Here is a 26,857-nt window from a genome sequence, read left to right as displayed (position 1 = left end):
CCTAATATATCGGACCGAGACGAGTTTGTTTCAAAATTTCGCCACACCCCCTTCCGCCCCCGCAAAGGACGAAAATCTAAGGATATTCAAAAATCTCAGAGACTATTGAGTTCTTTCCATACATTCGTCGAAGACGGACGTGTCGCGCATTGAAGTTTCTAAATAATCGCAAAGTGCATTCTTTGTGCTTATCTCGCACGAGAATCTATTTTTAGACACTGCGTAGCGGTGTCGGTAACACGAGAACAACAAAGAACAGTAAGCGAAGTAAGCTGTCGTACAGCGGGCAAGCTTTTTCCCTCGCCCTGCGCGCAGCCGCAAACGAAGGGCAACAAAAGCTCAACTTTTCTTAGCAGCAAGAGTTCTTGATGCTAGGCAATCACAAATTTGTAACAAGCAAATTTCGTGAAGTGCCAAAAAATGGACGTAGACTCACCTGATCATTCCCAGCTTAGTGATAAGCTTTCAGCGACTGATATGATGAGGAAAATAGCTGGTGCACCTGCGGAATTGCGTGCCAGCTTGGCTAAAGACCTATATAAGGCAATTGGAACGCCTAACTACAATAGTAGCTTGATCGCAGCGACTACAAGCACTATTACCACGAGCACACTATCTTTTTCAACAGGGAAATGTCCAGCGAATTACTCAATGGCAAATACCGTAACTGGCAGCATATGTTCAGTACCGAGCACCTCGAGAGCTGAGGCGTCTACTTCAAGCTTAGCCAAAAAAGTATCCCAAGGAAAAGATTGTACCTTTCAGATGCCGATGGTCTCTATTAGTAAAAAGCAAAAAAGAGCTGATAAAGTCTCAAAAACAATTCAAAAAACTACACACCCAGCTATTCCAAAAAATCATCCATTCAAGGGCCGCCAAAATTTTACACCTGTTACTACCCCTTCAGTAGCACTTCTAAATAATCGCTATGCAGCGCTATCTGAAGAAGCTGAATCTGTCATGGAACTGGACGAAGAAGAGCAACATGGGCTAGTAGCAAACGAAGCTAGCATTGAGCAGCAGCCAAGCATAGTGCCTAAGCCTCCAGCTATTTGCGTGCCGCAAGTGAATAAAATGGACAAACTCGAAGACGCCCTCAATTCTGTAATTCCAGCTGATGAGTATGACATTCGCACATCCAGATTTGGAGTTTCGCGTATATATGCAAAAAATTCCCAAGCTTTTCGAACAGTTATTGATATGCTGACTAAGCAAAACTGTGAATTCTGGCACCATCAGTTGAGAGAGGATACGCCGTACAGATTGATTATTCGAGATATCCATCCAAATGTACCAAAACACTTAATTGAGCACACGTTCACCGACAAGGGTTTCACAGTCATGAACATCTACTGCCCCAGGAAGCCAAACTGGCGTAATATTGAAATAAATTAAGAGGATGATCATGAAATAAATAACTTAAAAACAAGACAGAGTATGTTCTACGTGAACCTAAAGAAAACACCAAATATTGCAGAGGCACTTAAGATTACTCAAATTGGAAGGCACAGAGTAACAGTAATTAAGGCAAAGCACAGTAAAGAATTGGTGTAGTGCTTTAGATGCCAAGATTTTGGACATACGCGAAACTACTGCCTTAAAAAGCCAGTCTGTGGAAAATGCTCTGGCGACCACTATACTGGATCAAAATCGTGCGAACTAAGTCTTAGTAACAAATCCATTTGTGCAAACTGCGGCGAAGATCACCTATCTAGCTATAAAAGTTGTTCAGTTCGAATTGAACTGAGCAAGAAGCTTAAGCCGACAGCCAGACTACCAGAAGATGGAATGCCTGCCAGTAGCAAAAATAAAAATCACCCAGTGAGATCGCAAGTCATCTCAAATGCCAATGTGAGGAGTGGGTTCTCCTATGCAGACATAACAAGACCGCGTGCAGAGAAAAATATTAACGTGAACACATTACATGACAGCTCCCGGTTGTTTAATGGTGCTGAAGATCAACATTTTAGTAGCAAATTCTAAATATTAGAAAAAGCTATAAACGACCTTAATAGTAGAATGGATCAAATGTTAAAACTAAAACAGGATACGATGGAGGCAAACAAAGCCTTCCGCGACCTGGTACAGAAGCTTATTTCAAAATGAACAAGCTTCAATTAAAAATCGGATTATGGAATGCACGAGGGCTAGTCAAGAACATTGAAGAACTTAGACTTTTCCTTAATGCTAATAAAATCGATGTAATGTTGATAACAGAGACACATATGCGCCCTGGTCTGAGAGCATTCGTACCAGGATACGACCAATATTACGCTAATCATCACAGTGAAACATCGAAAAGTGGCTCTGCTCTGTTCATACGATCGTCCATTGCCCATACTCAGAACGAACCTACGTCCAGGATAAACATACAAGTTGCCAGCGTGAGTGTGCCGACTAATGTTGGATGCATCAAGATCTCCTCAATATACCTGCCACCCAACCAACCTTGGAGTACAACTGATTTTGAGCAACTTTTTCTTAGCCTGGGGAACAGATTCATCGCAGGCGGTTACTTTAACGCAAAGCACCCATGGTGGGGTAACGTCAGATCATGCTGTCGAGGGAAGCGATTGCAAGAGGCCATCGTCAGTAGCACATGCGAAATCCTTGCCACTGGCGAGGCAACTTTCTTCTCATACAACACTCGCCTTACACCTTCTGCTCTCGACTTTTTCATTGTCAACGGGATTGCGCAAAACAAGCTGTCAGTCGAAATTAAATATGAACTCTCCTCGGATCACCTGCCAATTGAAGCATCAGTGCATCATTCTCCTCAAATCAAAACTATGAAGCAACAAATTCTCCCTCGAGGCTCTTGCGTTGAAGTATTTCAAGCCGAACTAGATAGTAGAATCAACATCAACACGGAAATAAAAAGTCCCGATGATATAGAAGATGCAATCTCGATATTTATGAGAAACGTAATATTGGCTGCATCTTCTGCTGCGCCTGTAAACCAATGTTCACCAAGCCAACGACGACAAGATACTCTTCCCCCAAGTGCCGTAGCACTCCTGCGCCTGAAAAGAAGAGTAAGAAGAGAGTATGCGAGAACGGGTGATACTCGAGTTCATCAAATCTACTTGAGACTATCAAACCGTTTGCAAAAGGTTCTTGCAAAAGTCAAGCAGACGAGCATTGATAACATTTTAGAAAAAGCTGGCCCCGATGCATCTTTCAACTATACTCTCTGGAAGCTTACAAGCCGATTTAAAGGAGTAGTCATGCCTAAATCGCCAATTAAAAATCCAGCAGGCGGTTGGTGCTACTCCAGTCAGCAAAAGGCTGATATCTTCGCAGACAGTTTAGAGCAAAGATTTAAGCCATTTAATCTTACGTCTGCTGTTACACGAAGGGCCGTCGAGCTACAATTGGAAATGCCATTTCAAATGTCCTTGCCAGCAAGCCCAGTCACATTTCAAGAGGTGGTGCAGCAAATTAAGAAGCTGAAGGCCAAAAAATCCCCTGGTGAGGACCTGCTGGACAACAGGACTTTAAAACTTCTGCCTAAAAAAGCCCTGCTATTTATAGTGCTGCTCCTCAACAGCATTCTTAGGATAGGACACTTTCCTACCTGCTGGAAGATGGCGCTAATCTCCATGGTACCTAAGCCAGAAAAACAACACACAGAAGTCGATGGCTACAGACCAATTAGCCTGCTCTCAGCGCTAGGGAAGATGGCGGAAAGAATGATACTGAACCGCATCATGCAGCTTGAACCTGTAAAGCAAAGAATTCCAAAGTGGCAGTTTGGATTTAGACAAGGTCACGGCACGCCAGAACAACTTCATCGAGTGGTCAACTTCGCGCTTGATGCAATGGAGCAAAAAATGTTTTCGGTAGCTGTGTTTATGGACATTCAACAAGCGTTTGACAGGGTGTGGCATGATGGCCTCCTCTTTAAGCTGAGAAACATATTGTCGCCGCAGCTATTCCAGCTGGTGAGTAGCTTTCTAATGGACAGAAGTTTTAGAGTTGTTGTAAATGGAGCAAAATCATCGAAGCGCCCAATCTGTGCAGGCGTCCCACAAGGCAGCGTTCTTGGACCAACGTTATATACCCTATATACAGCCGATATGCCTTCCTCAAGGGTAATAACTGGGTTGGACGAGGACGATGTGTTGATAGCAACCTACGCGGTGCTGACCAGAAGTCCAAGCATAAATCTAGCTACGGAAGCTCTGCAACAATATGTGAGCAGCTTTGAGGTCTGGGCTCAGAAATGGAACATAGGCATCAACAGCAGCAAATGTGCTAATGTTACTTTTGCTACGAGAACACTTTCTTTCGGAGGCATTAATATGCTGGGCTCCACACTTACGCACAAGAGCTCGTACAAATACCTGGGTGTTGTACTCGACAGGTCACTAAATTTCAAAACCCATACTACCATGGTTCGACAGTCGGTGATGGCGAAAGCGGGAAAGATGGCGTGGCTACTTGCACCAAGAAATAAGCTGTCGCTGTACAGCAAAGTCACGATATACAAGTCCATCCTCAGCCCCATATGGAAATACGCACTTCAAGTTTACGGCATCGCGGCAAAAACCAACTTAAATAAAATAAGAGTTGCTCAGTCAAAAATTCTACGACGAATATGCAATGCTCCATGGTACATACGAAACAGCGACATCGAGAGGGACCTAAAGGTTCCCAAAGTGGGCGATGTTATACAATTACATGCAGCAAGGTACTTGCAACGACTTGGTGGTCACCCTAATGCGCTAGCCAGACGTCTAATTAACCCGCCAAGGAAAAGAAGACTCAAAAGGTGTCATCCACTGGATCTTCCTACTAGATCCCTCCTATAACATCTCATTAACTTTTTGTAATAATTGTAAATAATGTATGTACCTACTCCATATATGTAACATTAAGTTTATGTATGTATCTCCTGTGATCAATTGTTTTTCCCCTTAAATGTAAAACTAGATTAAGTTGATTAAGGTAGCAGTAAACTTGTTTACAATAAAATACAAATTTTCCACATGAAAAAAAAAAAAATCAGAGACTATTAAGGCTAGAGTAACCAAATTTGGTATCCGCACTTCTGTTAGATCTCACTATAAAACGTATATCTCAGAATTTCGCCCCACCCCCTTCCGCCCCCACAAAAGACGAAAATCTGTTGCATCCACAATATTGCACATTCGAGAAAACTAAAAACGCAGAATCATAGATAACGACCATATCTATCAGATTGCTGAATCTGGACCAGATCAGATAATTTTTATAGCCAAACGGAACAAATCAATTTGCACTGGCTACGTAGCGCCCGACGTCACGCTCAGACTGATTTTCTGTCTCTCTCGCACGCACTCTTTGTCGTGTCGTTTAATATTAGCGGCGTCTGCCGGAGGAGAGCATACTGACTTAGTATCGGGTATAACCGTAGAGTTGCGGTGTCCGCAGCAACTCACAGCGTTCCCCCTCGTTTTTTACTAGGACCAAGGCGGAAGCCTAAGGAGACTCACTATGACGGATTACTTTCTTTTTTAACAGATCATCTACTATTTCAGCTACTTTCTCTCTCTCATGGTAGGATAAACGACGCGGAGTACAATGAAATGGTGTTGTTTCTGTTACACGAATCTGCATCTGATATTTTGGTTGTGCTTTAAAGTCAAATTCTTTGTGTTAACATTGTGATATCTTTCAAGCGTTAACTGTACTTGGGGACATATTGTATTATATTTATTATTGACATATGAAAATGGTTAAATGGTTAATGGTTTAAATAATACAACTTTTTTGCCCAATCTATCGCCTTCCAAAAATTATAGAAATAAAACTATTATTCAAATATTTGTAATAATCCCGCTTATTCCCCAGCGCTGGCTTAACCGTAATTTCGCTTAACAATGTTTCGCAGCCCATTTTCGTTCACTTATGAAGGAATACACTTGACAAAAAACTTGAAAAAAACAAACATGCTTGATAGATCAAACTAAGCGGAGCTGATTTCAGCAAGCTTTTTCAGCTTACAGCTCAGCTCAGTCTGCAATGTGAGCACTTGCACCGGTGCAGTGTGTTTGTTTTTAAACTTATAAATAAGCTTATAAATAAACCTTGTTTCAGCTCCGATTTCAGCTACATTGTGCGCGAGCCCTAATGATCGATCGCTTATATTTTCAGCTCATAATATTCATACTGTTGACGCCCCTGAATATAATAGAGTATGTATTAAATTAGTTATAAATGTTAAAAGTTTGAATGTGTTAGATAAGAATATTAGTTTGTAAGATATGAATATTAGTTTAAGATTTACTCATCGACAAGTATCGATATGCCAATATTCATTCATTCGAAGACGACGAATAAAGAAGAACAAATAATAACGAGGGGGAACGTTGTGAGTTGCTGCGGAGACCGCAACTTTACATTGATACCCGATACTTAGTCAGTATGGCTCTCCTCCGGCAGACGCCGCGAATATTAAACGACACGACAAAGAGTGCGTGCGAGAGAGACAGAAAATCAGTCTGAGCGTGACGTCGGACGCTGCGTAGGTACTGCAAATTGATTTGTTCCTTTTGGCTACAAAAATGATCCGATCTGATTCAGATTCAGCAATATGATGGATATGGTCATTCTCTATGATTGTGCGTTTTAGATTTCTCGAATCTGCAATATTTTGGATGCAACAGATTTTCGTCCTTTGTGGGGGCGGAAGGGGGTGAGGCGAAATTTTGAGATATACGTTTTATAGTGAGATCTAACAGAAGTGCGAATACCAAATTTGGTTACTCTAGCCTTAATAGTCTCAGAGATTTGTGGATGCCCCAGATTTTCGTCCTTTGTAGCGAAATTTTGAGACCAAACGGTCAAGGTCCGATATCACAGGAGTGTGGATACCAAATTTGGTTGCTCTGGCTTTTAGGCTATAGGCTTGAGATCCTTGAACTCACGTTTTGCAATTGGCAAAACCGACTATGAAACCTGTGTGTTAGAGAGAGACAGAGCGAGAAAGAATGAAATTGTTTTCTTGATTCTGGCTATAATAATTATACGATCTGGTTCAGAAATTACACTCTAGAGCATATAGTCATCCTCTATGACTCTGCGTTTTCAGTTTTCTTGTGTCTTTGAAATTGTGGGTGCCACAGATTTTCGCTCTTTATTGTGGCGAAAGGGGGCGGGGCAAAGTTTTGAAATATCAGGTGTGGGGTTTGCCCAAAAAACTCTGCGATGAAATATGCAGACATAAGAGCGAAAGCCAAAAGTGAACTTAGCGACATATTGCGTAGGCAAAACGTATGTATATTTGATCAAGATGCCAACATACACCAATTACGTACAGCAGTGAAAAAAATCATGGAAGACACGAATGAGCAAGGAAATACGGCGCCAAGCGCAGACGAGACTATGCAGGCAGACATTTTTGCAGTCCCGGTTGAGCGCGAGATAGAGGGAGACAACCGTAGTGCACAACACGCAGCAGAGGCAGCGCCAGAAGAATATGATGAAAATGTGCAGAAGGCTCGATAAGCATTCATCCTGCGACAGGACAACGCTTGTTCGAAATTGACCATGCGATCAGATGAATACGAAGAAGAACCGCGCCGTTTGCAGCAGTTGGAACAATTGTACGTTTCTCGCAAGCGCTTAGCTGCTCTCAAATTAAGCGTATTGAAAACGGAGAAAGAGGCTATAGAGTTGGAAACGCCGAGATATTGCATCGACTTGACACATATTGAGGCGTTGATGCGTCCATTTTCTGGAGATGACGACCAGGCTGTAACCAATTGGATAAGTAACTTTGAGGACATTATGAATTTCCATGGTGTATCCGAGTCCAAATGCTGGATATTGGTGAAGCGGTTGCTAGGCGGATCGGCGAAGGCGTACATCGACCATGTGGCGCCACTGACTTGGCAGTTCAAGATGAGGAGCGACCGGGAGAGAAAAACAACGACAATTTAGCGGCTGTCCATTTAATCACTTTATGACTTCTGTTTGGTGAACAAAGAGGCGTCAGTAGTTTTAGTCTATTTGATACAGGTATCCCTGTAAGTTTTATTCATAAGTCTTTGATACCGAAGTCGGCTATAGTTGAATCCTATAATGAAGTCAGAAAATACTATGGACTAGGAGGACAACCAATTCACATATGGGGAAAATTTAAGTGCCATATTGAATTTTGCACAAAGAAATATGTATATCATTTTATTAAACATCGTAGATGATAACATGCTGCCTTTGCCGGTATTGTTGGGACGCGATGCCCTTAAAGTTATTGAAGTAAAATTAGTTCACAAGAAAAATATCAATGCGAAGCAACACACACCATTAAGTTCATAAAAGCAAAAAGCTATTATTTAATCTGCGCGTCTTTATTCACCGAGCGTAAAAATAATAGTAACAAAACACTATATGATACGTTAGATGGTAATCAATCAGAAAGAAGCGAGCTAAGCAAACGTTCTAATCCATTTCAAAATCAGACACAAGAAAACTCAAGGAATGTCAAAATGGCCAGCGAGAATATGAGATCGGTAGAGATTGATGAAGAAGAACATATTAACGTAGGTTTCGAATTTGGTCCCACTCTTGCAGAAAAGTTTAGGGAAGTTATTAAGCCATACTATTTACACAAAGAATTTGACTTTAAAGCACAACCAAAATATCAGATGCAGATTCGTGTAACAGAAACAACACCATTTCATTGTACTCCGCGTCGTTTATCCTACCATGAGAGAGAGAAAGTAGCTGAAATAGTAGATGATCTGTTAAAAAAGAAAGTAATCCGTCATAGTGAGTCTCCTTAGGCTTCCGCCTTGGTCCTAGTAAAAAACGAGGGGGAACGCTGTGAGTTGCTGCGGACACCGCAACTCTACGGTTATACCCGATACTAAGTCAGTATGCTCTCCTCCGGCAGACGCCGCTAATATTAAACGACACGACAAAGAGTGCGTGCGAGAGAGACAGAAAATCAGTCTGAGCGTGACGTCGGGCGCTGCGTAGCCAGTGCAAATTGATTTGTTCCGTTTGGCTATAAAAATTATCTGATCTGGTCCAGATTCAGCAATCTGATAGATATGGTCGTTATCTATGATTCTGCGTTTTTAGTTTTCTCGAATGTGCAATATTGTGGATGCAACAGATTTTCGTCCTTTGTGGGGGCGGAAGGGGGTGGGGCGAAATTCTGAGATATACGTTTTATAGTGAGATCTAACAGAAGTGCGGATACCAAATTTGGTTACTCTAGCGTTAATAGTCTTTGAGATTTGTGAATATCCCCAGATTTTCGTCCTTTGCGGGGGCAGATGGGGGTGTGGCGAAATTTTGAAACAAACTCGTCTCGGTACGATATATTAGGAGTCTGGATACCAAATTTGGTTGCTCTAGCTTTTATAGTCTCTGAGATCTAGGCGCTAATGTTTTACTCTAAGCAAAGCCGCCTATTCTACGTGTGTGTTAGAGAGAGACAGGGCGAGAAAAAATGAAATTGTTTTCTTAATGCTGGCTATAATAATAATACGATCCAATTCAGATTCTGCAGTCTAAAAGATATGGTCATTCTCTAAGATTCTACGTTTTTGGTTTTCTCATATCTTTAAAATTGTGGATGCCACAGATTTTCGTCCTTTGTGGGGGCGGAAGTGGGCGGGGCGAAGTTTTGAAATATTTTTGTAGCAGTGACATATCACAGAAGTCTGGATACAAAACATCGTTGCTCTAGCTCTTATAGTCTTTGAGCACTAGGCGCTGAAGGGGACGGACAGACGGACGGACGGACAGACGGACAGACAGACCGGGCTCAATCGACTCGGCTATTGATGCTGATCAAGAATATATATACTTTATGGGGTCGGAAACGATTCCTTCTGGACGTTACACACATCCACTTTTACCACAAATCTAATATACCCCAATACTCATTTTGAGTATCGGGTATAAAAACGAACGAGCAAGGAACTACATCGAGCGGATTGAGGATGGTCTAAAATTATAGACGGATTCCATTGCAAAGCTGTTGGAGGGACTTCGCTCGAACATTTGGCGCCCGAGCAGGGACCTTTGGAGAAGGTTCAATTACAGGATAGAGTTCACGACTCAATAACTATTTCACCCAGAGTCTGGCTGACGGCGAGTGCGACAGCGGCTTCGGTATCCAATTGTGAGTGTTAATTGCTTTGAGCATCTAATATTACTTGCAGGCATGTTTAATTCCAATTCGATGTGTGTGATTTTAAAATACAATTGTTTTAGTGTCAGGTAGTCGCGACTTTGAGACTTCTGCGCTTTAATTGTTCTGTAAGCGGGGTCTCGTGTGGAAGGCAGATCATAATTACAGTTATCTTTGAGTGCTTAGGTATCTGCATACACACATACAGCATATTGCATGCACTGCTATACGCTGAAGCAAGGCACATACATATGTATGCAGTTAAAAACCGCGCATAAAGAGAAGTAATTCCGTGACATTGATCTGACTTTGTAGTCGGTTCTTCTTTGCCTGCCGGTTCGTTGGGGCGCACGTACATTGTTTGATACAGTGGCGCACAGTGGTCAATTGTTGATCAATTATTGAATTGTGCAGGGTAGTGAGGAGGTTTATCCGAGTGGCTAAACTTGGAACCGTACTACTCAAGCCAATTAGAGTATTTTTTATTGTTAAATTTTCAAGGGTAACACTGGTGTAGAAAGGGTAAAGATGCGGAATTGCTCATTTCTCGAACGGCGTTAATGAATTCCGTAACAAGGGCTATATCGAAAATAATAGGGACTCCATGACGGCTGCGGAGCTGGAAGCCAGGTTAAGTCTGATTGAGACAAACTTTAATCAGTTCTGTAACATTCAGGCTAAAATTGAACACGATAGCGAGGAGGCCAGCGAATATGAAAGCCGCTATGAAGTTGAGGAGGTTTATTGCGAATTAAAGGCCAAGATACTAAGCTGTCTTGGAAATAGGGAACGGTGGCAGTCTAATGTAGGTGATCTTCTAAATAGCACACAGGTGTCTCGTTCGTCGAGAGGTTAACCTGAGTTCGCTCGAAGGTTAACGGAATGGAACAACTGGTACCTTTGATACTCTAATAGAATCAGACTCTAAATTGGATAAGTTGTCTAAATTTATTCATTTGAGATCATCGTTAGGAGCTGGACCGTTAAATACGATTGAGAGTTTGGAATTAACAAGGCCTATTTATCGCAAGGCACTACGATTATTGAAAGATCGCTATGAAATAAGGCAATTATTCTGCAATCACATGTACAGGAGCTATTAAACTTAAAGCGGCTAAAAAGACCCGATTCAGAGGAACAACACTCTCGTTGGTAGACAATGTGAATTCCCAATTAGTAGCACTCAAGTAGTTAAGCGACGAAAAGGAGATTCTGGATGCAGTCATTTTCCATCTAATTCGGAAAAAAATTTATTGAAGATAGAATGGATAGGTGGGAAGTTGAGTGGGATTGCCAGAAGTTACCGTCGTGGTCGCAGTTATCGCAGTTTCTGATAAATAGAGGTGTCAATATGGCAAATAGGGAAGTTCGACGAGGCAATGGGTCCCGACCCAGTGGTAGAGGTGAGATTAAAAATGCGACCTTAGCTGCAACAATAGGCAGCAATGGCTGCTACGTTTGTCCTGGGACCCATGGATTGAAACGGTGTCAAAAGATTAAAGAACTATCACCAGTACAACGTTACCATGAGGCGAAGAAGCATTCGCTGTGCTTGATTTGTTTTAGTAAGCGACTTACAACTAGAAACTATAATGGTACGCGTTGTAGGATTTGCAGCAAGCCGCACCATGAACTTCTGCATCGAGAGAAACCCATTGTTGTCAATGAGGCAGGGCTCAAAGGGCAGGAGTTGCAGGAGCCAAGGTCACAGAATAGCTCCCTATTGCCTAAATCATCCACTAACTTTCTTGCGACCGCTGTAGTTCAAGTCAAAGCTATAGACGGATGATATCGCAATTGCAGATGCGTACTAGATTCAGGTAGTACATTTAATTTTCTGACGGCTAGGATAGTCTCGGGCCTGGGCTTAGAAATGCGCGACTCAGTCATACAACTAAGATACAAGGCAAGATACAATGCAACATCTCTAGTTATGGGAGAGGTGCAAGCGACTGTTAAATCAAGAGTCACCAGATATATGACTACCGAGAACTTTTGTGTGCTGACGGAAATAACGCATTATAACCCAACAAGCTCAGGAATTTGTCCGGAGTGGGTGCCACCCAAGGGAGTTACGCTGCCCAACCCTACATTTCAGTCTGGGGAAGATATTGACATGTTAGTGGGAGTCGCATTGTTTTTCAAGCTTATTGTAGCAGGGCAAATAAAACTAGGAGCACACCTTCCAAGGCTTCAAAAGTCTCTGTTAGGCTGGGTCGTCGTAGGTGAATTCACAAAATCATCTGGAGTTGCACTGTTAGCATTGTTGACATTGAACAAAAGGGTTTCGAAAAAAGATCAGCTGCAAGAGCTCGTACAAAGGTTTTGGAAGTGTGAAGAAGTCCCTGAAACTGTAGAAAAGTTAAATGAGGAAGAAAAACAGTGCGAAGATTGTTTTCTGACGCATGTTAAGCAGGAGACCTCAGGACATTTAGTGGTAGCTCTGCCCTTCAAGAATCCTAAAGTTGAGTTAGGCGAAAATTATCAAATCGCACTTACCAGGTTCCTGAATTTAGAGAAAAGGTAAAATCGGAACCAAGCGCTGAAGGGACAATATGTTCAATTTATTGAAGAATATCGCCAGTTAGGGCATTTAGAGGCGATAGAGCCCGCCGGTCAAGAAAAGGTCGAATACTTTATGCCACACCATCCGGTTATTCGCCCAGAGAGTTTGACGACCAAATTACGAGTCGTATTTGATGTCTCATGTAGGTCTAGCAACGGCAGGTCACTGAACGACGCAACCATGGTTGGTCCAACGTTGCAGCCAGACCTGTTCGAGACATTGACCAGGTTCCGTTTCTATAGATACGCCCTTACGGCCGACATAAAGAAAATGTATCGGCAAATATTGGTGGCGGAACCACATAGAAACTATGAATGCATTCTATGGCTATGCAACGTTTCGGATCCTATCCAGGTGCTGCGCCTAAACACGGTCACTTATGGAACAAATTCTGCACCGTTCCTGGCAGTACCTTAATTACTTGGCCGATAAGTACGCGGAAAAATTCCCGTCAGCTGGAGAGGCGGTGAAGTGAAGTTTCTATATGGATGATATGCTGTGTGGAGCGGAAGCAGAAGAGGACCTGACGAGGTTAAAAGAACAAGTGACCGAATTATTAGGGTTAGGAAAGTTCGAGCTGCACAAATGGCGCATCAATTATGAAGGAATGGACATTAACACCAGCCTAGAGCCTTTGATGCTAAAAACAGAGGACGCAGCTAAAACTTTGGGGATATAGTGGTCAAGTCTAGAGGAAAAATTCCAATTCTGCTTTAACATCAAGGACTCCTCAATCGCCACGAAGCGATCAGTGCTGTCCGAATTGGCTCAGGTGTTTGATCCGTTAGAGTCCCTTGCTAATCTTGGGTAAGATCTTTGTTCAGGAACTTTGGCTTTTACAGGATATTGGTAACAGAATTGAGCAAGTCAAAGATGTGGTGGAAGGGTCCAGAATTTGTAATGGAAGCAGCAGATGACTGGGCCAAATTTAATTGGAGTGAGGAAGTACAAACAGTGCCGGAGGAGAGAAAATGTAAGTTTTCGCTGACAGTTGGTAAGGTAGAAGGCAATGAGAAGTTAGATGTTGTGGGGAGATGCAAATTTGCAAATGATTTCCTCAAGCTGCAGCGAGTTTTTAGCTATATTTTTCGCTGGCGTAGAATATCGTTGAGATCGAACTCAAATTAAATAGGCAACCTTACGGAATGCGCTATATTGTTTATAATGTGCAGCAGTTGAGCTTGCACGAGGAATTCATTAAGCTTAACGAGGGAAAGGTGATAAAATCAGCAAGAATTCAGAGTTTAAGCCCGTCTTTACAAGAGGAAGAGGGAATAACTATTATTCGAGTCGGCGGAAGGTTGTCCAATGCCGAATTGCCATTTGACACAAGGCATCCCATCTTAGTGCCGAGCAACCATAAAGTGGTAGAGGCGCTTGTTGAACTCACACATCGAAAGAATTTAAATGCCGGGGCACAATCGTTAACGCCTTTTAGCGACAGAGATATTGGGTAGTCAATTGCAGCAAACTTGCCCGCAGGGTGATCCGTGGCTGCATACCATGCTTTCGTTGTCGGCCGCTCGCTGCAACACAGCTTATGGGAGCGCTGCCAGCTAGCCGAGTGCGAGGCTATAACTACCCCTTCGAGCGCGCTGGACTGGACTTTGCAGGACCTATATGGATGCACGTTCACATGCGAGGAAAACGCTCAGTAAGGGTGTATCTGTGCATATTTGTATGCTTCGCGACAAAGGCCTGCCATATCGAGATCGTGTCGGACTTAAGCTCAAATGCGTTCATCGCGGGGCTAAAATGGTTCTTTGCAAGACGTGGATTGAGCTCTGACCTATTTTGCGACAACGCCACCAATTTTGAAGGTGCGTCACGACAGCTCAACAGAGCTTTCGACTCGCCAAGTCGACTCGCTCATTGACGACGAATGCCGCCAGCGAGGAGTCAGGTTTTATCCCCCCAAGCTCCCCTCACTTTGGAGGATTATGGGAGAGCGTCGTCAAGGTGGCCAAACAGCTGCTTGTTAAATGCACCAGCAGCATTGCACTAAACTACGAAGATCTTGCCACGGCCATCTTGTGTGATGAAGCGGTGATGAATTATAGACCTCTGCATCCCTTGTCTTCGGACTCGAATGACTTCGAAGCGCTAACTCCCGCTCATTTCTTGGTTGGCCGACACATCAACGCGTTAGTAAAACCAGTCGACGAAGCACTGTTGAAACTGTCCATGAGCAACCATTGGAAACGCATTCTGGTGGTACCCATCATGTTCTGCCGCCGCTGGTCGTCGGAATATTTGACGATGCTGCAGAAGCGGGCAAAGTGGAACACTGTAGCCAACAACATTCAACTTGGTACACTGGTCCTTATTGCTGAGGACAACGCTCCGCCCGGACAATGGCTGCTGGGGAGAGTTGCAGAGTTACACCCAGGAGCTGATGGTGCAGTTCAGGTTGTAACACTCAGGACCATGACTGGACTCTTTAAGCGCAACGTACATAAGCTCTGCCCACTGCCGACAGAGGCAGATGAACTTAATGTTGGAAGGAGCTTCCAAGGTGGGGAGTTCGCTCCTTAATATAATAGAGAATTAAATTAGTTAAAAATGTTAAAATTTTAATATTTTAATTAATATGTAAATACGGAAAGTATGTGAATTAATTTGATGTTGGCGCCTTACATTGTGTACAGATACAGCAGAGCAATCATTAATATCGATCCAAAAAGGTCTGATATATGATCATTAGATTTAAGAGATATATAAAATAAAAACGAACGAGCAAGGAACTACATCGAGCGGATTGAGGAAGGTCTAAAATTATAGACGGATTCCATTGCAAAGCTGTTGGAGGGACTTCGCTCGAACACATACTATAACTCATGTGGTGTTGTTTTCCGACACATATCAATATATAGGAGGGTGAACCATACTGACTTCAAGATCCTTTTGCAACAAGACTTATACCACCTCTCTAATCAATGCCAACTTCAGCTTTTCGAAAGCTACTCGTTGCATTTCTTCAAACAGGTACTTAAACTCGTTTCTCTGAAAATCTGACAAAGGCCACTAGCATATCCGTTTTTTAATTTAAAAAAAAAAAAAAAAACGAAGTCAATCCTAAAAATCGTCGTATTTGTTGTTGTATTGTTACAAAGTCTTTCACAGCCTGAATCTTTTCAGTCCCTGGTGTCAATAACACTGGAAATTAAATCTTCTCAGTCCCTGGTGTTATTGTCCCATTTTGAACAATGTAACACAGGTAGCACACTTTCCCCTGCAATATTTGTCATTTTCCCCAACAGATGCGCAAAACATTTCCAGCAGCTCCTCTAATACCCTTCCTAATCTTAAAAGTCCCTCCTCGTTATCTTGGCTTGGTATTATCATGTCATCTATGTAAATTGTTGTACCCGGTACTCAAAATAAGTATAGGGGTATATTAGATTTGTGGTGAAAATGGATGTGTGTAACGTCCAGAAGGAATCGTTTCCGACCCCATAAAGTATATATATTCGTAATCAGCATCAATAGACGGGTCCATTGAGCCCTGTCTGTCTGTCCGTCTGACCGTCTGACCGTCCCTATCAGTGCATAGTGCTCAAAGACTATAAGAGCTAGAGCAACGACATTTTATATCCGGACTTCTGTGATATGGTCACTGTTACAAATATCGCAGAATCGTAGAAAATGACTATATCTCTTAGAGTGCAGAATCTAAACCAGATCGTATTATTATTTTAGCCAGAATCAAGAAAACAGTTTCATTCTATCTCGCTCTTCTTTCATTAACACACAGGTTTTATGGTCGGCTTTGCATATCGCAAAAAGTGAGCACCTAGATCTCAGAGACTATAAAAGCTAGAGCAACAAAATTTGGTATCCACACTCCTGTGATATCGAACCTGCAAAAATGCAATTCAAAATTTCGCCCCACCCCTTTCCGCCCCCGCAAAGGACGAAAATCTTTGGCATCTACAAATCGCAGAGACTGTTAGAGCTCGAGCAACCAAATTTTGTATCCATATTCCTGTTAGATCTCTCTGTTACTCTGTTACACCCCCTTTCGACCCTTCAAAGAACGAAAATCTATGGGATCCACAATATTGAAGATACGAGAAAACTAAAGTCGCACAATCATAAAGAATAACCATATCTACCAGATTGCCGAATCTGGTTCCGAAAGCAACAAATGAATTATCAGTAGCTACGCAGCGCCCGACGACATTGTCGCTCAATGTAGGCATACCATGTATCGAGTATCAATGTTGAGTTGCGGTCGCAGCAGCAACTCACACCGTTTCCCCTATTCTACCTATTTTCGATTAAAGCTTTGTTCTGGAATGTTTGTCATCTATAGATATATCGTTCTCTGTGGGTCCAGATAATGTACCAAGTTGTATTTTAAAACACTGTGCCCAGTCCCTTTGTCAACCCTTGACCTGTCTCTGCAACCTCTCTTTGGAACAGTCTTGTCTCCCAGTAATTTGAAATGAGTCCTACATCATTCTACATCGCTTCTTAAAATTGGTTGAAGCTCAAACATTGAAAACTATCGTGGTATCGCAAAGCTTTCCGCCATCCCAAAGCTGATTGAGTTCCTGGTCCCGGCAACTCCAACATCTTTGCTGCAGCTTGATATGTCCGGTTTTTTCAGACATCGATCAACATCCACCACGGCTTTCAAATTTGTTTTGCGGATGTAGCTCTTACGGATTTTAGCAAGGCATTTGATTCTGTGAACTATGCTCTGCTAATTAAAAAGCTCTCTTTATTGGGTTCCCAACAAATCTTATAAATTCTAATCCTATCACTCTAAACGTACTCAACGTTTTATTTTCTTTTCTAATGTGTTGTCAAATACTGTTAATGTAACTTCAGGAGTGCCACAGAGAAGTCATCCGGGTCCGCTCCTGTTTGTTTTATTTGTGAATGACCTTCCTCAAGTTATAACATACTCTACTACACTAATGTATGCTGATGATGTTAAAATCTGCCAGCCTTACTCTGATTGGTGTTTGCACACACGCCTTCAACTGGATCTAAGTGAACTACTATTGTGGTGTTCAACTAATCTTCTTTTTCTGAACCTTTCTAAATGTAAACTTATGACATTTTACCGTCGAGCTGCACATTTGGTCTCATTTTGCTCTAGGAAATCATGTCCTCAGCTTCCTCAGGGATCAGCTAATAGATGCGTTTCGACAGAAGCAGTGCTGCTCTATCAGTTAAGAGGCGAGCTCTTTGAAAAGCCCTTGTGAGTCCAATCTATTTTTACTGTAATCTCTACCGGGGCTGCCCAGATTGTAATTCCAACTCAGCTGGAATTCAGCGGATTCTGTGGTACCCTCGTATATAACGTAACTCCTAGTCGAAGTCATTCTTACCTGATCGGTTATCCAGCGTAGCTCCTTCAGTATTAGCGCCAACTCGTATTCTGCCGATGAGCTAAGACAGGTATGAGAGATGGCTTCGTGTATACGGGCCTCGGCAACAGCGGCCACAGGTCCTACTGAACCCACGGGTCCAACGCTGCTGTCATCCCCTTGCCTGTTGGAGACGTTGTTGGAGAAATACATAAAAACCCATGAATATCCTTCTTAATTAAGAAACCCTCTACCTGAACATAAAGACTGCATTATCCCGGTATATAGGGTAATTATTTTCACTTTAATTCATATCCGAGTTAATGCAGTAGTAATATAAAATGTTTGTATCCGCCATATATTAGAATAGCATTATATAATAAACATCAAAACTAGTCGACACGTATTGAGTCGCAGCATTACTTATACCAGGTAGTCAGTTAGTACAAGCAACAACTATCATACCAAAGTATTGCATCAGGAACAAATTCCAGTTCAATTTTCTTCAATGTCTTTGGGCAGCTGAGTCGTCCAAGAATCCTACAATAAATACACAGTCCCCGTCTCGGAGAAAATATGCCTCGTCGTGCCCAAGACGTACGATTTGGTATTGTATTATTGAACATTCCGTTTTGAACCATTCGCATTTGCGAGGGCCTCGGCTTTATGCGTTGGAAAAGACTGTATTTGTTGCTGGAAAATTACCGGACCGAAAAGTACATCGTTTCTGCGGCTTTGTAATTTTTGCAGGATTCTGGGACCCAGACGAGCTGAACAGACGATGCCTAGCAGCCTATGTAAAAAGAGAACCCCAAGGCGCGCGGGCGTAACTAAAACACCACCATACACCAGCATTTTGGTTTCTCATGCAACTTGTTATTGTTATTGCTGTTGCATAGTCTTTAGTGTCAGTTAACGTGGCCCATCCGTGTTACGTTCAAAAGTACTCACTCGTGCACTTATACCATATATTCCTTCATAACATACATAGGTCAAGAGTCTCTTCCCCTTTGCATTCCTGGGGACTGCGACAGGTTATAATTTTAATAATTGTAATGAACAGTTTTGTCGAACGTAAAAATATAAAATGTAGTTAATAAACTACATGGGGAAATTGGACGTTTTGGCAATGACATGAGCGAGCAGAGGGTACGTTACACGTAACGTAAGAGGGGCAAGTGAAGAGAAAGACAGACGAATTGTCAAAAATTACATTACTCTCTCCTTCGCTCTCTCTCTCTCTCTTGCTAAGATCTTTTGGTAGCATAAAGCCAGGCAGAAGGCTGACCATCGTTCTTTTCCTTCCAAACCACTCCAATGTGCAGACATACAAACGCACAGCCCCAGGGAAATTGGTGCCACGTGGATTAAAAGAGCCCAAAACCTATCCGATCCTATTTCAACCATCCGCGGGCATTTTTAGTGGTAAAAAGGAAATAAATTCCAGTGAAACCAAGTAGAATCAGTGCCAATACATCTTTATAGGGTGAGTGCACAATTAGTGGAAAAAGTCAGGTTAAAATGTATGCACCTTTTCTAATGTAGGGCATTCGCTTTTTGCAAAGCTGGAATGTGGCCCAGATAATAGGAACCGGACTTACAGGGCAAGGGTCCCCGATTTAAGTGTGAAGAAAGCACCGAGAACGAGACACCAGCGAAAACGGAGGGTCAACGAACCTTGGCGACAGCGGTCCCACGGTTCTATCATAGTATTGGGCCTTATCTACTGCAGCGGCGTCTACGTCTGCTACTGCACAGCACGCATAGAAAGAAAACTCTTTGGACGAAAACCACATGTAAAAATACCCTAACATCATACGGCAAAAGGTTCTCAAGCAAGTGCCTCTTTAACCACACAACAACAAATCTTCCTGATCGACAGCAGCTGAGCAAACCCCGACTAGGAAATCTGAGGGTATCGAGAGTATCTACTGCACGGTTTGAGTGACTACGCGAAGAAAGAGTATTCCGTAGTCGACTCGACAACGGAGTTGTTCGGTCAAACTCCTTTAAGGAACAAGTATTCAAATGACCCTCGTAAAATAGAGAGCCTACGCTCACTTTTTGTATTTACTCACCATAATTGTACTAAATTCACCACTGTATTCTCTCTCTTATGCCCAGTACTCAAGCACTAAGATTTGTAATAAATAGTTATTCCCTAATACTCAACTGGATCGATCGACTTTTCTCTTTCTTGTATAGACTTTGATTCGTTTGCAGAAAAAACTAACACACCCCCATCCGTGAATTAACATTAATGCGGAAAACGCTCCGTGTACAAACATTTTGGCGCCCAACGTGGGGCATGTGTGTTATGTTAATTCTTCTGTGAACAATTAAACTAATCGCAATCTACAAAGGCAACAATTACAACATTCGCTCGTCTCGCAGCTGCAATCGAAAGTTCCGAAAACCGTATCAGAATTGTTCGTCTAGATCGCGGGATCGTTGTCCTCGCCTTGCTCTCGCCGTTCTCGCTTAATTTTATCATTCGCTTGTCACCCACAACGCATTCAACGGCGCTTGCATTCTCGGTACGTTCGCTTTGCAGCTACCTGCTTTGGTCCATCGATCAACGCATTCTTTCTATTGGAATTCCACCGCTTCACTTTCGTTTTGCTTTCGTTGCCGCTGCTGGAACTTTTGCTTTTGCTTTCACCGTTGGTTTTGTGCTCTAGCTGCTGCTGCTTGCTGCGTTTTTTTGTTGTTGTTATTTTTGGAAGCTCTAGTTCTGTGTCAGCGTAATTACACTACACAACAAAATGATGACGCTCGAAGACTTAAAACGCCAACGGAGCAATATAAAACGAAATATAACTCGGATCAAATCTGTGGTAGATGCTAAATCGGAAACCCCGATATGCAATGATGAGCTTCGCTATCGGTTGAACATCTTAGAAACGTATTTCAAGAATGTTTTAAATGTCCAAGCTAATATTGAAGACCTTAGTCCGAATGATAAAGGACGGGCAGATTTGGAGGATACATACATAGCAATCAAGCTAGCCATAAGGGAAAAAATGGGAGGAGATCTGAACGCCAGCATTGTTGCGCCGGACTACCACCCACCGCCAGTGAAGTCATCGTTACCAAGGTTGTCGCTACCCACTTTCGACGGAACATATGCAAACTATAAGAATTTTATTCACTCGTTCGAGCAAATTGTTGTGCGTGAGTCTGGATTGTCTAATATAGAAAAGTTTAATTATTTGCTGACCTGCCTCACGGGGCCGGCATTAGATACAATTCAGGCATTCCAGGTTACAAGCGAAAACTATCCGAAGGCCCTAGCAAAACTCAAAGGCCGTTTTGATAATCCTACTCTTATATTTTTAGAAGGTATTGTGGCATTGTTTGCACTACAACCTGTGGAAAGGTCAAACAGTCAGCAGCTTCACAGCCTAGTGGATAAGGCATCCGCTATATTAAGCTCGCTGGAGTCCATCGGCAAACCTGAGAATATTGTTCACGCTATGGTTATATATATTATAATGGAAAAGTGTGATCAGCAAACTCGGAACAAGTGGAAGGAATCGCAGGACTACAAAACTCTGCCAACCTGGCTAGCATGCACACAGCTTTTGGAACGCCACTGTCAGTTTCTCCATTCGTCTGGAAACTCGGCTGCTACTTCGTCACAACGAAAGGCTGAATCCAATAAGTCAAATCGTCATTCTAATCACCAAATAAACTCGTCGTTTGCTATCACTAATCCGTCTTGTACACTTTGTTCTAGTTCTGGCCATAAGATCTCTAATTGCGCTCAGTTCAAGGCTATGAACAGCAACCAACGGTACGACAATGCAAAACGCCTCGGTCTCTGCATCAATGGTCTTGGAAATGGTCATAGAGTGGCGCAATGTTCATCGACTCATCGTTGCCGATCCTGTAATCGGAATCATCATTCATCTTTGCATCACTCTCAGCCGCAACAGCCACCCCAATCATCAGCAGGACAATCTTCAACTACTGAACCGGTACTCCAACCAGCGCAACCCTCCTGGCAAACAGCTCATCAAGCTGCTTCACATTCTCATATGGAGATCGCAGCAGATGATCAAATTTTGTTGGCAACAGCTATGGTTTTGGTAAAGGATGCCACAGGTGAATACAAACTCGGTAGAGCGTTGCTTGATTCATGCTCTCAGGTTAATTTTGTAACCGAAACCTTTGCACAAAAGCTTCGCCTTCGTCGTGAAAAACACCACATTGGAATTCGCAGTATAGGAGACTCCCTTACTAGTTTGAAGGCTCGTACGACTACCTCTATTAAGTCACGTACTTCCGGCTATCAGCTCACTCTCCAGCTTGGAATCACATCCCATATTGCCTACCAGCCAGATAGTGAGATCGACATATCGAATTGGAACCTACCAGCTAACACTCCATTGGCTGACGAATCGTTCTATAGGACTAAACGTATTGATTTGTTACTGGGGACCGAAGCCTTCTATGGAGCTCTAGCTGTTGGCCAGATTCGCATTGGTCCAAATCTTCCCACTTTGCAGAAGACTCTTTTTGGTTGGGTTGTTGCTGGGAGGTACCAGCGGCAATATAACAGACAGCCACCATTGTGCTTGGCGACTGTAGAAGAGTCGATCGACAAGAATTTGCAGCAATTATGGAAAGTGGACTCATTTGTCGATCCAAGCGCTAGAATGCTCCCAAATCATCGTCGCTGTGAGGACCATTTTAGGGACACAACACATCAGGATGCCAGTGGGCGGATTGTCGTTCGCTTGCCATTTCAAGAAGATCCAAGTTGTCTTGGAAGTTCCTTCGATACAGCTCGAACTCGATTTTTTGCCATTGAGAGACGTCTCGCTCGTCTACCGGAAATTCGCTCGCAGTATATCTCGTTCATGCAGGAATATGAAAGTCTCGGCCATATGTCCCTCGTACTGAATCCTAACTTGGAAGAACCGCATTATTATATACCCCACCATTTCGTTCTGAAACCAAGCAGTACCTCGACGAAGCTCAGAGTTGTCTTTGACGCCTCTTGCCGTACAACATCTCAAAGGTCACTTAACGATCTACTTTTAGTCGGCCCTACCATTCAGGATGAGTTGTACTTGCAATTGCTGCGGTTCCGCATGCATAGGTTCGGCATCACAGCCGACGTCACAAAAATGTACAGGCAGGTACTTGTGAGTGAGAAGGATAGAAAATTCCAGTACATTTTGTGGCGAGCATCTCCAAATACGCATCTTCAAACCTACCAACTCAATACAGTGACATATGGGACTGCGTCTGCCCCATTTCTCGCAACTCGTAGTTTGCATTACTTGGCTGAGGATTGTAAGGATGCATGGCCATTAGGGGCTGCTGCTGTTAAAACTGCATTTTATGTTGATGACCTTTTGTGTGGGGCTGGTGATATAGATACACTCTTCAAACTAAAAACTGAAATCACATCAACTCTCGCTCGTGGTCAGTTTCCATTATGCAAGTGGCATTCAAATCATCCAGGCGTGATGGAAGACGAATCTACCAAGGAATTAAACATTTCAGAAAACTTAGTCAGCAGCACACTCGGCTTAACTTGGCATCAACGAAGAGATGCATTTAGTTTCACATTTAATCCAAAGGAAGTCTATCCCACTACCACAAAACGAACAATTTTGTCTACTGCGTCGTCGCTATTCGATCCAATCGGTCTGCTATCACCGTTAGTCATTGTCTCTAAGATCATTCTTCAGGAGTTGTGGCTTTTGAAACTCGACTGGGACGCGTCTGTCCCCCAGAATTTAAGCCACGCATGGAGCAAGTGTTTGGAATCGCTGAATTCACTGTCGTCACTAGCGGTACCTCGTTTTTGTTTGCAGCCTGATACTAGGAGCATTCAAATACATGGATTTTGCGACGCATCGATTCGGGCATACGGCTGCTGTGTTTATGTGCGCACGGAGAATTCGCTTGGACAGGTCACAGTGAAATTGTTCACTTCTAAGTCTAGAGTAGCACCAGTGAAGAAACAGTCTCTTCCGAAGCTTGAACTATGCGGCGCACATCTACTTTCTCAGTTGTATAACAAAGTCAAGGCCATATTCAGTAAACACACTATCACATCTTATTTTTGGAGCGACTCACAGCTCGTATTGCATTGGTTGCAACAACACTCAGTCACCTTATCGACCTTTGTTGGAAATCGAGTGTCCGATATTCAGGATTTAACGTCTGATGGAAAATGGCGCTATGTGCCAACACATCAAAACCCTGCTGATATTCTGTCGCGAGGCTGTAACGTGAGCGAGTTGATTAAGTCTCCATGGTTTTCGGGTCCTACGTTTCTAGTCGAAGATTCACTAAGCTGGCCCGCCACTGGTGGAAAACTTGATATTGACATGGACGTGGTTAACTCGGAGAATCGGAAAAGTTTGTTTGCTGCCGTACACGAGACAAATAATATCCTCAACATCGTCGATAATATCAGCTCGTACACTCACAGTCTGCGTCTCATTGCTTGGATGATTAGGTTCATAAGGAGATGTCGGAAGCAATCGACGTTTACCACAACCTCACCGACGCCAGATGAACTTCGTTTTGCTTCACATTGCCTTATTTGGAACATTCAACAAACTCATTTTGTAGAGGACATCCGTTTACTTCAGAAGCAAAAACCATTAAAAAGCAGCTTAAAGTTTCTTACTCCCTTTTTAGAAGTCGTGAATCAGTCCAAATTTGTATGGAACTATATTCGCCATTTGCATCTTCGGAACTATCACGCTGGACCTAAAGCCCTAGTCGCTCTCATTCGTTTGGAGTATTGGATCGTTAACGCCAGAGACTTGGCACGTAGAATTGTTCGCTCCTGTGTACACTGCGTTCGCTACAGACCGAAGCTGCTACAACAACTCATGGGCTCATTACCGCCTACGCGACTCGCTCCGGCTCGACCCTTTGAACGCTGTGGAGTTGACTTTTGTGGACCCATCAACACATATCTACGCATTCGAGGAAAGGGACCTACAAAAGCATACATAGCCGTGTTCGTTTGCCTTCTCACCAAGGCCGTTCACATCGAAGTAGTCTCTGATTTGTCAACAAAGGCGTTCTTAAACGCATTGAAACGGATGGGAGGTCGTCGCAAGCTGCAGACAGACATCTTCTGCGATAATGCCACTAACTTTGTAGGGGCATCAAATCAACTGCAGGAACTAAAAAAGTTTATGTTTTTAAAGCAGACCCAAGATGCAATCTATAAATTTTGCGCATCTGACTTTATTAATTTCCATTTTATTCCCCCCAGGGCACCTCATTTCGGAGGCCTTTGGGAAGCGGCAGTCAAGAGTGCAAAGGGGCTGTTAAATCGTACGCTGGCCAACACCAGGTTCACCTTCGAAGAGTTGAGCACTGTCGTCGTCGAGATAGAATCGATCCTCAACTCGCGCCCGCTATCGCCGCTTTCGTCAGACCCAAATGACTATAGCACTCTCACGGCTGGTCATCTCTTGGTTGGCGAATCATTGCGATCACTACCTGAAAGGTCCCTCGAGAATATCAAGCTGTCAAGTATGGACCGCTACGATGCGATTACGGCCGTCAAGCAACGGTTTTGGAAGCAATGGTCTGCTGACTATGTCAACGAATTACGATCGCGCACGAAGTGGACAGCACCCTCAACGAACCTCACCGAGGGCACGTTGGTCATCATCCATGAGGACAACCTGCCACCGCTACGCTGGAAACTAGGCCGAGTGCAGTCTACTGTGCTTGGGAAGGATGGACTTGTACGGGTGGTGCACCTCCGCACTGCAAATGGAACATGTTGCAGGCCAATACACAAGTTGGCAATTCTTCCGGTGGTTTAAAAGCAGTCCTTTCAACGGGGCCGGGATGTTCGGTCAAACTCCTTTAAGGAACAAGTATTCAAATGACCCTCGTAAAATAGAGAGCCTACGCTCACTTTTTGTATTTACTCACCATAATTGTACTAAATTCACCACTGTATTCTCTCTCTTATGCCCAGTACTCAAGCACTAAGATTTGTAATAAATAGTTATTCCCTAATACTCAACTGGATCGATCGACTTTTCTCTTTCTTGTATAGACTTTGATTCGTTTGCAGAAAAAACTAACACACCCCCATCCGTGAATTAACATTAATGCGGAAAACGCTCCGTGTACAAACAGGAGTCATTCTTGCATTTTTGGTTCTTCTCTTTTGTGTCTTGGCTAAGCAAGCGAAAGTAACGTAACGTAGAGAAATAAAGAAAAAGAAAAAGAAAAAGAAAAGAAGGGAAAGCAGCACGAAAAGAAGAAAATATAAACAAAAATAGGTTTAATCGCGCAAGTGGATTCAAATTTAGAACGATCAGTGGTGCTTCATACCTTAGTAAAATGGCTATATGTGCAAAATTTATTTTCAATTTTTCTATGCAGTTCTTATCTCTTATTGTTGTGCCCAGTTATGACAAATTTTCGTCTTCTTTGAACTCCATTTGTGGTACCATTAGCTTAGATAAGAGATCAAGCTCGCGCTCTACGTAGAAAATAGATATATGTGCAATCATGTCTATTCATGTTTTGAGAGTCGCAGTGTTAGCATCTTTTCAGTAAAAGTGACAAGCTCATTGATTCTGTACGCTAGCACTCATTATTGCTTCAAAGCAATACAAAATTTAAAAAAAAATTGCATTTTAGTTAAAAATGCCACATGGAAGAATCATTTTCTGAGGAAGAACAGGGAAGGATCAAGAGAATGAAATTAGCCGGCATAAAAACTGGTCGAATAGCTTCGCTAATGTATCGACATCAAAATACTATTTCAAACATTTTCATAGATCCAGACGGTTACCGCATAAATCGTCGACTTGGCCCAGTATCAACCAT

At 42.9% G+C, this 26,857-nt stretch overlaps 2 protein-coding genes across 2 annotated transcripts in view; one reads left to right on the top strand and one right to left on the bottom strand.

The window, feature by feature from the left end:
- Nucleotides 1-26,857, bottom strand: part of LOC117186430 (neuronal acetylcholine receptor subunit alpha-7) — a 378,182-nt gene that overhangs the window by 3,419 nt on the left and 347,906 nt on the right. The window contains exon 14 of the mRNA XM_033387234.1: nt 18,041-18,203. Coding sequence (XP_033243125.1) covers nt 18,041-18,203 — 163 coding nt within the window. The remainder of the gene's footprint in view (nt 1-18,040; nt 18,204-26,857) is intronic.
- On the top strand, nt 21,362-25,874 carry LOC117186429. Its single transcript, XM_033387233.1, has 2 exons — nt 21,362-22,126; nt 22,204-25,874. The coding sequence occupies exons 1-2, from the start codon at nt 22,118-22,120 to the stop codon at nt 25,834-25,836; spliced, it is 3,642 nt and encodes a 1,213-aa protein (XP_033243124.1). The 5' UTR covers nt 21,362-22,117; the 3' UTR covers nt 25,837-25,874.

The sequence above is a fragment of the Drosophila miranda genome, chromosome XR (genome assembly GCF_003369915.1).
Source record: "Drosophila miranda strain MSH22 chromosome XR, D.miranda_PacBio2.1, whole genome shotgun sequence".
NCBI classification, from domain to species: Eukaryota; Metazoa; Arthropoda; class Insecta; order Diptera; family Drosophilidae; genus Drosophila; species Drosophila miranda.
The sequence above is the reverse complement of the archived record's forward strand: the minus strand, read 5'-3'. Positions and strand labels throughout refer to the sequence as shown.